Source organism: Mustela nigripes, chromosome 1 (assembly GCF_022355385.1).
Source record: "Mustela nigripes isolate SB6536 chromosome 1, MUSNIG.SB6536, whole genome shotgun sequence".
NCBI classification, from domain to species: Eukaryota; Metazoa; Chordata; class Mammalia; order Carnivora; family Mustelidae; genus Mustela; species Mustela nigripes.
In genome coordinates this window covers 9,902,864-9,915,309 of record NC_081557.1, presented here as the reverse complement: position 1 = coordinate 9,915,309, position 12,446 = coordinate 9,902,864, and the positions used below count along the sequence as shown (strand labels likewise).

Genomic DNA, 12,446 nt, shown 5'->3' with positions numbered 1-12,446 from the left:
AGTTCCTACGCGGGCGTTTCTTTCCCGGGGAGCGCCGCCACCGCTCGGCCCGATCCCTCACCGCCATCTCGTTCGGGCGGACTCGAAGCCTCCCGCCGGGGGCTGGCCCGCAGCAGGGCCGCGCGCGACGTGGGCGGGAGGCCGCGGGCAGCTGCTGGGGAGGACCGGAGCCGGGTGCGGCGACGCTGGGAGGGCAGGAGAGGCGCGGGCCCAGGACGGCGGAGGCCAAAACATGGCGGCCGGGCCGGCCGCAGAGCTTGGAGGGGAAACCGAGGACCGGACCGGCGGCTAACCCGGCACCACCGGGGCCCGCGTCCGCCATCTACTTCCGGGAGCTTAACCGGTGTCCGGAAGCCAGGACGGCGTCCCCATGACAACCGACGTTGGGTCTCGGAGGCGAGAGTGCTTGGGTGAGGTGACCAGAGTCGGCATTTTTGTTGTCACTGTTTTGGGTGTTTTGTTGGTTTGTTTGCCCAGGCAGCCGCGTTTTGAGGTGGCTTGGGAAGGATTGGGAGGAAACCTGCTCTGGGGACAAAGGGCGCGCGGCCGGGAGCGGCGGACAGACCGAAGACGGCTTCGTTACCTCGCGAATGCCTGCTGCCCTAAAGCGGAGGGGCGGGGCTTCCCTTCCGCGGGGTTGGCGGCGGCGGTTCCCTGTCACCGAACCTCGCGACAGCCCGCCGTGGGGGCCCGTGAAGTGGTTTAGAGCGCGGGCTTTGGTGTCCCCCCGCGCTGGGAAGCCTGGCTCTGCTCCCCCGCGACCTGGAGGCACTTGAACGCTGACCCTGTGCTCTTGCCTGTGAAACGGGGGCGGGGGGGGGGCTCATTCTTTCCCGCTTCGCGGAGCAGTGGCGAGGATTAAAGGCAATTGCCCAGGTCGCCGGACGTGTCACGGTGCTGGTCGTAGATGATAGCTGTCAGTGTTGTTTACGAATGCGGAATCTCCGCCCAGAGGAAGTGCCATCCCGCGGCCACGGAGGTGGGACTTTCCACCAGGTGAGGGGGATGCGGTTCCTTAACCTCTCAGAGCCCCTGGGTATGCGGTCAATATATTCCTACTGATGGCTGCTTCTCAACACGGATGCAGGGTTAAGGAATCTGGTGAATATTAAAAAAAGAGTTTGTAAATTGTAGAACATTTTGCAGACGTTCATTTAATCTCCTCGTGTTGGGCTTCGGAGCATTTTGAAATTTGTTTATCAGTTTGACCCAGCTGAAGGGGTCATGGGACACCTGCAGAGCAACTTCTGGGCCTTGGGATTTATGAAAGTAAAGGCCCAGCCCCCCTAACCTGGTGCCACTGTGTTGCCACCACCTTAAACATAGACTTTTGCAGGAGAGCACTATTTCCTCTGCACTGCCTGCACCGTTTCCCGTTCTGCGCCAGCATCTTTCCCGCCTAGTTACATGTCAGCCCGTCTGTTACAGGAGAGGCTGCTTTGGGCAGTGGTTAAAAGCACAGACTCTGGACCCAGGCTACCTGAATCCCAATGCCAGCTCTGCCACTGCTACTAGCAAGCAGTGTGACCCAGAGCAAATTATTTTACTTCTCTGGGCCTCCGTTGTCCTACCTGTGTAATGCATAGAGTAATAATTGTGTGTCTTCTACTTCATGGGGTTGTTGTGAGAGTTCAAGAATTTTAGTGTTTAGGATAGTCCCTGGCCAGGGTGCCTGGCTGGCTCAGTTGGTCGAGCATGTGACTTGATATCGGGGATCAGGGTCATGTGTTTGAGCCCCAGGTTGGTTGTAGAGATTACTCAAAAAAAGGGGGGATACGAATAGGGTGGCTGGGTTATGGACATCGGGGAGGATATGTGCTATGGTGAATGCTATGAAATGTGTAGAGACCTGTACCCCTGGGGCATAATACATTATATGTTAATAAAAATAACTTAAAAAGAAAGAATAGTTCCTGGCATATTGTGAGTGATATATAAAGGTTTGCTGCAATTAGTATTAGAATTAGTATTAATTGCACGACCAGACAGTCACTCTTTGTAGTGCTCCTAGATTCCTTTGAACTCAGAAGTGGTTAGAAAGAGCTGTGCGTTGGGGTACATGGCTGGCTCATTTGGGAGAAGCACGTGACTCTTGGCCTCAAGGTCATGAGTTTGAGCCCCACGCTGGGTGAGATTAGTTAAAATGAATAAATTAAAACTTAAAAAAGAAAGAGCTCTGCAGTTAGAAGTTTCCAGGCATGGAGAAAGTTTGAGGGTAAAGGCCCCTAGGAGTGACTAGTTGGGTTTTTTGGGAGGTGGTAGTGGTTTTGGTCATTGATGTTATCCCAAGCACCTGGAATGGCGCCTGGCATGTAGTAGGTCCTCAGTAAATATTTACTGTATTAATGAATTTCTAACCACCTGTCTCTCCTCTTTTTTTTTTTTTTCTTTTTGCCTCAACAGGCCCTTGTCTTAGAGCAAGGAAAACAACTCCCATTTGAGGAACTAGTGCTTCTTCCTCAGTGCTGGGGAGAAAGCCCGGAGCTGTCTTCTGGGGAACTGTGGAATGTGCCCGTGGGGGCCCAGTAAAGCAGAAGGAAGATGCTGCAGACCAGTAACTATAGCCTGGTGCTCTCCCTGCAGTTCCTCCTGCTGTCCTATGACCTCTTTGTCAATTCCTTCTCGGAGCTGCTCCGGACGGCTCCCGTCATCCAGCTGGTGCTCTTCATGTGAGTTCATTGGGTGGGACCGGACAGCTGAGCCCTGAGCCGTTTGAAGGCCCTGACAATTGTGATTCCGTATTTTAAAAAGAAATCTCAGGGAAAATAAAATTTCGCATATCTTGGGTACTCCACAGACATGTCACACAGGTCCTGTATTTATATGCTTCTAACAAGGGTCTGGGATCCAGGGAGAGGTCAGAGGGTCATTTTCTCCATCTGTGAGTAGAAGTATTGTCTTACGGTACCATGAAAGAGGATTATAGAACAGCAGGCTAAAAGGGCAGTCATATCCTTTATATATATGGGATGGAAGCTGTTGGCATTTTTCTTCCACAATGATTCATAGACTCCATGAGGCAAGTTACCAACAGAAAACCAGTCTTCGACACTGTCTCCCTTCACTCAGCAAGTGTTCATTGGCCTGCCAGCCGGTGTTCTAGGTGCAGTAGTAAAGCTGACAATTTCTTGCTCTCAAAGGATTTCCACTCAAGTAGAAAGAGACAATGAATACATTTTTTAAAAAAGATTTTATTTATTTATTTGACAGACAGAGATCACAAGCAGGCAGAGAGAGCGGGGGAAGCAGGCTCCCTGCAAAGCAGAGAGCCCAATGCCAGGCTCCATCCCAGGACCCTAGGACTACGACCCGAGCCGAAGGCAGAGGCTTTAACCCACTGAGCCACCCAGGCGCCCCCCTGCCCTTTTAAAGATAATTTTGAATAGTAATGTCATACAGGGGGTGGAAAGCAGAGAGGGGAGGGCTCCTTGAGGCAGTGCGGTTATAGGAGGGTTTTGGAAGAGGAGACATTGGAACTGAGACTTGAATGCACTAAGACATCGGCCGTGCAGAGATCAAGGGAAAGGCGTTGCTGTCTCTCTAGATGGAAATGTCTGGTAGGCCCAGGTTATGTGACAGGCAGGGCTGGCTTTTTTTGGACACAGGGAAGAAAGCAGCTTCTCCCAAGTGTCTCCCAAGGTGGTTCAAGCTTCATGTCATTTGGGACCCAAGGTCCGTGCCACCTTGTGGGGCAGGGTGTGTGGTTTCGGAGGCCTAGAGCAGAGGGAAGGCCAGATTTCATGGTGTCCCTTAGGACTTAGGGCCAGCCCTTGGGTGACCGCACAGACCTCCTTTTGACTTTGTTGTGTTTGACGTCTGCAGCATCCAGGATATCGCAATCCTCTTCAACATCATCATCATTTTCCTCATGTTCTTCAACACCTTCGTCTTCCAGGCTGGCTTGGTCAACCTCCTGTTCCACAAGTTCAAAGGGACCATCATCCTCACAGCTGTTTACTTCGCCCTCAGCATCTCCCTTCATGTCTGGGTCATGGTAAGAGCGGAGCTCTGAGTTCCTGAATCCTTAAGGGGCTAGTAGTGTCTTTTCTCTAGGAATCCGGCATCATTTTTTTCATATCTCACAGAATCCTTGACAGGAAACATGTGTTTCTGATGAATGAATGTGGTCCTGCCTGGGCTTGGGCATCTGCAAGTTGCATGAGGCACTTCTGCCCAACCATTTGTGTTAAAGAGCTGCCTTATCCAGGAGTCAGGAGACACTTCTGGAATATTCTGTTCACCTTTCCCCCAAAGCAGTCCTGGTAACACAGGAAAGTGACTGTGTTTCATCAGTAGCTGTTGGGCAGGTGGGTGTTGGGACAAGGTATTCTTAGGTATCGGTGTTCCGTGGGAAATGGCCAGGCCAAGAGTGCCTCTTCCCTCTAGTGCTTCATGCCCTCTGCTCTGTCCCTATCACACGAGGACTCATCTCCAAGGTGCCAACACGTCTTCACAGCAGATCTCAGTTTTTGTGGTTCCAGATTTCTCCTGCTTCGAGAATCATTCCATCTCTTTGTGTATCACCTGTTTCTCAAGTACTCACCTTGATGGGACACATTAAAACCTCAGGGTTCTCTCTAGTCACTTCTCTACTAACGCCGTCTTCTAAGACTGAACCTTCTATTAAGTTGTCCTTGTTATTCTACAGAGAGAAGTAGAGCTCACAGGAAAGAAATAACAGTGCCAGAGTCTCTCGGTGCTTCCTGAAGAGGATTGTCTCTGCTCTGGTTCTTGGGGCCAAAATAGGTCCTGGCTTTGTACTTTGTACTCTAAAGCTGTTAATCTGATTAAACCCTGAGTGCAGTAAGCCTTTATCTGACAGGAACTGAGCCTGAGATCTTCAAAGGAAGACCGGAACCGCACTGAACTCCTGAGATAGTGTGTATCACTTCACTTTGGAAAAGGCTATCCTTCAGGATTAAAAGGATATTTTCTTTGTGCTGGAAAAGGGAATTTGAAGCTTCTTTGAGAAACACTCCTTGCGGTTGTGGGAAGAAAGAAGGAGGGGGATATTAGCCTGATTTAAAAACAGGCCGCATTTCTGCAGCTAACCCAAGTTGGAGGTGCTAGGGCCTCATCTGGTCACTAACGTTTCCTTGTCTACTCATGTCTCCTTCAGAACTTACGCTGGAAAAACTCCAACCGTTTTGTCTGGACAGACGGACTTCAAACGCTATTTGTATTCCAGAGACTAGGTAAGGACCAGAGCCACCGCAGGTCTCACTTCGGTCCCACCTATGGCTCAGGCAACTAAGGGCCGTGATCCTGGCTTTCCCAGTCCATCACTGCCCGCCTGGGATGAGGGGAACAGCCATGACAAGAACAGGAGAGATGATGGCCCGCTGCCCTTGCTGGGGGTCACGGGGACATCATGAGGCTGGGCCCCTCTGTCTTACTAGGTTGTGTTCTTAGCCTAAAAAGAATATTTGGGAGCATCCCTGAAGCTTCTTTCCTACTTATTGTCCACAGCGGCAGTGTTATACTGTTACTTCTACAAACGCACAGCTGTGAGACTGGGTGATCCTCGCTTCTACCAGGACTCTTTATGGCTGCGCAAGGAGTTCACGCAAGTCCAAAGGTGACCGCTGCTTGTCACACTGGTGGATGCCTTTCTCTCCTGACAGAGGCTACATTTGTGCCTCTGTGAGGTGGTGGTTGGCTCTGCACAGGAAGCACCTTGACTTTCCTACGACGGGCCATTTAACGTTCAACAGCCAAGAAGGAAGATCTTCCCTCTTGCAAATTAAAGTGTTTCCCAGTACAGGCTTCAGTACAAAACCCTCCCTGGCCTTCTACCTCAGTTCTGCCCCTTTTCCTTTCCTACGCTCTACCCCTCTTCTCATAAGGCTGTGAGGCTTGATCCTTGGGAAGCTGTCACTTAGCCTAGTACAGGAGGGGCTCCTGGCACCTGTTTCTTTGCACCAAATGTAATTAATGGATGCAAAGAGTGACATTTCTGAACTCCTGACTGATCACACTGTAGACATTTAGATTTTATAACCAAGGCATTTTTTTTTACATTTTATAAATAGGAAATAAATTGAATTCTTTTTCCATAAATGGTGGAGTCTGTTTGTGTAGCTAGATCTCTTTGCAGATAAGAGGCATGTCAGGTCCTGGCCTTAGCATTTACTTGACCCAGTGGGCAGCTTGAGCCACAGAACAAATAAAGATATTTATTGAATACCATTATGAGTACAAGCTATTTTTATAGAAATTCAAGATGCAGTCTGATGCCCCACCCCAACCCTTGGAGTTCTAGGCTTCTTTTGTTTGTTTGTTTTAAAGATTTAATTAATTAATTAATTAGTTAAGCAAGAGAGAGAACGTGTGTGCACAGGTGCCTGGGTGTGGGGGGAGCGGAGTGGAGGGAGGACAGACTGTGCTGAGCAGAGAGCCCAAGGTGGGGCTCGGTCTCCTGACCCTGAGTTCATGACCTGAGCCAAAACCAAGAGTCTGATGCTTAACCAGTTGAGGCACCCAGACACCCTGGACTTCTCTGCTTTTTTCAGGTTCTCCCCATCTTCAGAGTCCTAAACTGCCCTCAGACGAATAAAAATGTTCCTTGGCCTGTTTTGGCACAATAGGTTTTTTTTTTTTTAAGATTTTATTTATTTATTTGACAGAGAGCAAGAGAAGGAACACAGCAGGGGGAGCGGGAGAGGGACAAGCAGGCCTCCCGCCAAGTAGAGAGCCTGAAGCAGAGCTTGATCCCAGGACCCTGGGACCACGACCAGAGCTAAAGGCAGACACTTAACAACTGAGCCACTCAGGCACCCCAGCAAAATAAATTTTTAAAAATTAATGTGGTGGGGCGCCTAGGTGGCTCATTCAGCCTTTGGCTCAGGTCATGATCCCAGAATTCCAGGAGTGAGCCCTGCATTAGGCTCCCTGCTCAGTGGGGAGCCTGCTTCTCCCTCTCCCTCTGCAGATCCCCCATTCTCTCTCTATTCTCGCTGTCTCTCAAATCAATAAATAAAATCTGGGGCGCCTGGGTGGCTCAGTGGGTTAAGCCGCTGCCTTCGGCTCAGGTCATGATCTCAGGGTCCTGGGATCGAGTCCCGCATCGGGCTCTCTGCTCAGCAGGGAGCCTGCTTCCTTCTCTCTCTCTCTCTGCCTGCCTCTCAGTGTACTTGTAATTTCTCTCTGTCAAATAAATAAAAATAAAATCTTAAAAAATAAATAAATAAATAAATAAATAAATAAAATCTTTCTTTTTAATCTTTTTTTTTTTAAGATTTTATTTATATATTTGACAGACAGAGATCACAAGTAGGCAGAGAGGGAGGAGGAGGAAGCAGGCTCCCCGATGAGCAGAGAGCCCAATATGGGGCTCGATCCCAGGACCCTGGGATCACGACCCAAGCCGAAACTAGAGGCTTTAACCCACTGAGCCACCCAGGCGCCCCAATAAGATCTTTTAAAAGTGTCACATGCCCGTGGTATCAGCTTTCTTTTGCCAGAATCACATGAAAGAGACCATCCCCAGACTTCAGTGGCAGGTACCAATGAATAGTTAGTTACATGGCTTTTGAGCCTTGGGATTCAGCTGATTGGGCCGGTTCAGGTGATTTCTGCTGGGCTTGCTCACGTGTCTATAGTCATCTGTGGGTCAGCCAGGTCAGCTGTGATGATCTTGGGATTTGGGGCTTTTGGCTAACCTAGGCTGGTCTCAGCTGGAATGATTGGGCTGCTCTGGTTCTCGTGAGTCATCCTTGGAGGACTAGCCTGGGTATATTCACATGACAGTGGCAGAAGAACAAAAAAATGAGCCCCATTGTGCAATCTCACTTCCATCCCCCAGCTTGTGTTGTATCTCTTGGACTCCCACTGGCCAAAGGGAGTCATGTGACCAAGCCCAGAGCCGGGCTGGGAGCGCACTACAAAGTGTCCTGGTAAAAGGCACAGAGACAGGGAGGGCCATTCATTCCATTCAGTCTAAACTCATCAGAAGGTTGCTGTGAAACTCTTCATTCAGAAGCATCGTAGCACAGGGGTTGACAAACTTCTGTGAAGTTTCAGATATTAAGTATTTTAGATTTTGAGGGCCATATGGTCTTTGTTGCGCACCTTGCTTTGCACTTCACAGAAACTGTGTTTCTTAGAAATAAGTTTGTGGCACCCTCCTGTTAAGTGAATCTGTCAGTGCCATTCTTTTTCAACAGCATTTGCCCATTTCATGTCTCTGTCACGTTTGGGTAATTTTTGCACCATTTCAAACTTTTCACTGTGATTATAGTTGTTAAAATGGTGCTCCGTGATCAGGGTTCTTTGATGTTACTGTTATAACTATGGGGGACACAATGAACACGCCCATATTATAGAGCAGATTTAGGCCATAGATGTTCAGCATCTGACTGCTCCACCGACTGGCTGTCCCCTGTCTCTCCCCCTCTCCTCCGGCTTCCCTTTTCCCTGCGATACAACAGTATTGAACTTAGGCCAGTGAATAACCCTACAATGGTCTCTGAATGTTCAAGTGAAAGAAAGAGTTGTGTGTCTCTCACTTAAAATCAAAAGCTAGAATGACCGCCTACTGAGGAAGACAAGTCAAAAGCCAAGATGGGCCGAAAGGTAGACCTCCTGGGCCAAACAGCCAAGCTGTGAATGCAAAGGAAATTTCTCGAAGGAAATTAGAAGCGCTGCTCTAGCGTTCACACAAAGCAAAGCAGCCTTGTTGCTAATACGGAGAAAGTTTGAGTGGTTTGGGTAGAAGTTCAAACCAGCATCACCATTCCTAGCAACCCACAGCCAGGCCCAAACTCCAGTTTTATGAAGGCTGGGAGGGGTGGGCAGGTGCCCAAGAAAAGTGCAAAACTAGTGGAGGCTGGGTCATGAGGTTCAAGGAAAGCAGCAGTTGCCGTAACATACAAGTTCACGGGAAGCAGCTGCAGCGACACTGAGGCAGGACCCTCGCCAGCAAAAAGTTTACAACTCAGGACTCCTGGGGGGGCTCAGTTAAGCGTCTGCCTTTGGCTCAGGTCATGATCCCAGAGTCCTGGAATCAAATCCTGAATCAGGCTACCTGCTCAGCGGGGAGTCGGCTTCTCCCTCTCCCGACTTCTCCCTCTGCCGACTGCCCCCCCCACTAGTGCTTGCTCACTCTCTCTGTCAAATAAATAAATATCTTAAAAAAATGATTACAGCTCACTGAAAGCTCAGATATGGTTAGCATTTTTTAGCAGTTTTTTTTTTTTAAAGACTTTATTTATTTGACAGAGAAAGAGACAGCAAGAGAGGGAACACAAGCAGGGGGAGTAGGAGAGGGTAAGGCAGGTTTCCCGCTGAGCAGAAAGCCCAATGCGGGGTTCGATCCTAAGACCCCAAGAGTCAGAGGCAGACGCTTAACAACTGAGCTACCAAGGCTGCCCTAGCAATTATTTTTTATTGTTTTTTAAAAATTAACGTATAATGTATTATTTGCTTCAGGGGTACAGGTCTGTGAATCATCAGTTTTACGTAATTCACAGCACTCACCATAGCATATACCCTCCCCTACCCTCCCCCAATGTCCATTATTTTTTATTATTTTTAATTTAGTTTAATTTTTTTTTTAAAGATTTTGTTTATTTATTTGACAGAGATCACAAGGAGGCAGAGAGGCGGGCAGAGAGAAGAGAGAGAGAGGAAGCAGGCTCTCCGCTGCACAGAGAGCCCGATGTGGGGCTCGATCCCAAGACCCTGGGATCATGACCCGAGCCAAAGGCAGAGGATTTAACCCACTGAGCCACACAGGCGCCCCAATTCAGTTTAATTTTTTTAAGGATTTATTTTTTTTTAGCGAGAGAGCGGTGGGGAGGGGCAGACGGAGAGAGAGAATCTCGGGCTGACTCCCCGTGGAGTGTATGGAGCCTGATGCAGCGCAGGACTGGATCCCACCACCCTGAGATCAGGACCTGAGCCAAAACCAGGAGTCAGATGCTCAACTAACCGAGCCACCCAGGTGCCCCAGCAATAATTTTTAATGAGGTATATATGTAGAGTTTTTTTAGAACCTAAAGCTAGTGAACCTTTAGTGGACTATAGGATGGTGTAAACACAACTTTTATGTACACTAGGAAATGAAAAAATTGATTTGACTCTCTTTATTGCGTTATTTCTTTGCTGTGGTGGTTTGGAACCAGAACTTGCCCGCCTGGGTCCTGCCTGTGCTCCGCTTCTGCGCCAGAATGTGAAAGCAGCTGGAATGACACATCAGTGAATGAATGTAGGTGTGTTCTAATGAAACTATTTAAGGACACGAATTTGAATTTCATATCCTATTCATGTGTCACACAACATTTTTCTTTAAACTCTTTTTAGCCATGTAAAAATGTAAAGCCATTCTTAGCTCAAGGGCTGTGTGAAAATAGGCTAGATTTGCCCCATACAGGCCACAGTATACTGAGTCCTGGTTTAAAGGACTGGAATAAAGTTCTGGGGAAAGAGAGACTGTATAGGTAATCAGCTGTGCTTTCAAGATTTTAACAGTTACTTAAGAAGAAAAGGTACAGGGTTAAATAAACCATGTAAGGCCCCATATCCTATAATTGGAACAAATGATCTAAAAAAACCTAACAAAGCAACCATCATCTATGCTTACTACACCCACATCCATGAAAAAATAGCCCAACTTTGAACTTTTCACAAAAGCTTGTATAGGAATGTTATATTCCCCTTTGCTCACAACAGTTTCGGGAAGATGAAATTTTCTGTGCCCCAGAATGAATCTGGCCTAGATTGTTCTTTGTAGTCTTTGCAGCTAGTGAGAACAACCAAATGCCTGTTTCTTCAAAATATTTGTGGCACTTTGGGGCCCTGTGAATTCTGGGGTGTGTGTGTGTGTGTATTTCCTTAATAGTTAATATATTCATGTGATACAAAATGTAAGCTTTAAAAAGGTTTATGCAATTAATCTTCCCACTGTTGTATCTCAGCCATTGAGTTCCCCCTCCACCCCCCCCCCGACAATCTACATTTACCTGTATACTTCTTACAGATAATATAACATTTCAGAAATATTTTTACCAAAAACAGACAAACGCAGTTTGCCACAGTCCTGTCCCAGTCATTTATTTCACTTATTTCAAATCTTTTTTTTTTTTTTAAGATTTTATTTATGTATTTGACAGACAGAGATCACAAGCAGGCAGAGAGAGGAGGAAGCAGGCTCCCTGCTGAGCAGAGAGCCGGATGCGGGGCTCGATCCCAGGATCCTGGGATCATGACCTGAGCTGAAGGCAGAGGCTTTTACCCACTGAGCCACCCAGGCGCCCCTTATTTCAAATCTTTGACGATATGTGTGTATATTTTATATGCAGCTATGATTATGGGGGAAAATGCCATAAAACCGTTTGCCTCCCCTCCCCCCACTTAGCTGTAGGAATGTGTATTTAGATGGAATGTTAAATTAACTCCCTGGGGACAGTCAGCCATCAGAGGAAAGAAAAGCATTTTACAAATGCTTAGAGACTTAGTAGGACAGAGTTGCTTCTGGCTGACCAGTGCTCCAGTTAGTAACTAGAAAAAACAGATAAAATATAAAAATCAACTTTTTAAAGGGCCTCAGAGGATTACCGAAGGAAGGAGGGTTGAGGGACCTAAAATTCTAAAGTAGAGAGATTCATACTAAATTCTAAAGTAGGGAGCTGACAGTTTGCAGCAGATTTTTCTCTGGGGCATTTGCTGATTCTGGGTTTGAGCAAGAAGCCAAGAATCCAGGCTTTGCTCAGATGGAGGGTTACAGCCAGGAAACAGAAGCCTGCTGAGCCAGGTTGTCTTACAACATTGGAGAAACAGAACTGAGGACCCAAGGAGGCTTACACAGAGAACAATTACCTCCTCCAGATATTTACCAAATCTTAGGGCCAGAGGTTATCAAAAGCTAAGCTGCAAAGCTCCGAAGAGCAGAGCAGAATTTTTGGCAGATTTACAGTGCTGATAATTAGAATTCAGAACCTGCCGGCGGGAGGGAACTGCTGAACAGATAAAAAGCTCAGGGCTCCTCACTAGGAACAAGATGAAACAGGTAGACTGACGCTTATCAAAGTGGCGGTGCTGCTTCCACCGGCTATAGAGTTCATGAGTAAGTTAAGGTAATCAGTCCCCTTCTATCTCCCTTTCAGAGAAAAGAGTGGGGAAAAAAATCTAGAAACGCTATGTTTTTTATACACAATCTCTGGATCTAGTAGTAAGTACTGGCAAGTCAAGAGATAGGTCCTATTATTTAAAACCAGAGTAAAAGTAAAAAAATAGAAACAAAGGATCCAGATATTGGAGAAAGTAAACAAGGGGTTTAAACTATGATACACTCATGAAATAGAGGAAAACATGGAGGAAATAGATAAAATACTTAAACTATACCTAGAAACTTATGGGAACGACGCCTCCACAGATAACTGTAAAGTCTGGACATGATGTGCAAAAACAGCTGCTTGAAGATAACAGAATGAAGGGAGAGTTTGATG

At 47.4% G+C, this 12,446-nt stretch overlaps 1 protein-coding gene across 3 annotated transcripts; it reads left to right on the top strand.

Annotated features, from left to right (window-relative positions):
* Window positions 1-4: 4 nt before the first annotated feature.
* Window positions 5-10,950, top strand: TMEM138 (transmembrane protein 138). 3 transcript variants are annotated; one of them, XM_059404577.1, is made up of 6 exons: window positions 5-410; window positions 2,404-2,669; window positions 3,823-3,994; window positions 5,120-5,195; window positions 5,470-5,578; window positions 10,125-10,950. In XM_059404577.1, the coding sequence occupies exons 2-6, from the start codon at window positions 2,542-2,544 to the stop codon at window positions 10,300-10,302; spliced, it is 663 nt and encodes a 220-aa protein (XP_059260560.1). In that variant the 5' UTR covers window positions 5-410; window positions 2,404-2,541; the 3' UTR covers window positions 10,303-10,950. The 3 variants fall into 3 exon arrangements, with proteins under 3 accessions (XP_059260560.1, XP_059260571.1, XP_059260563.1); XM_059404580.1 differs by lacking the exon at window positions 5-410 and adding an exon at window positions 417-996; XM_059404588.1 differs by lacking the exon at window positions 10,125-10,950 and having other exon boundaries at window positions 16-410; window positions 5,470-6,189.
* The last annotated feature ends 1,496 nt before the right edge of the window (window positions 10,951-12,446 follow it).

What these genes read in the sequence shown, in the direction of transcription:
- TMEM138 (XM_059404577.1), top strand. Translation starts at nt 2,542, where the DNA reads ATGCTGCAGACCAGTAACTATAGCCTGGTGCTCTCCCTGCAGTTCCTC. An exon ending in CCCTTCATGTCTGGGTCATG is followed by an intron (nt 3,995 to 5,119) that starts GTAAGAGCGGAG and finishes TGTCTCCTTCAG; the next exon opens with AACTTACGCTGGAAAAACTC. An exon ending in ATTTGTATTCCAGAGACTAG is followed by an intron (nt 5,196 to 5,469) that starts GTAAGGACCAGA and finishes TATTGTCCACAG; the next exon opens with CGGCAGTGTTATACTGTTAC.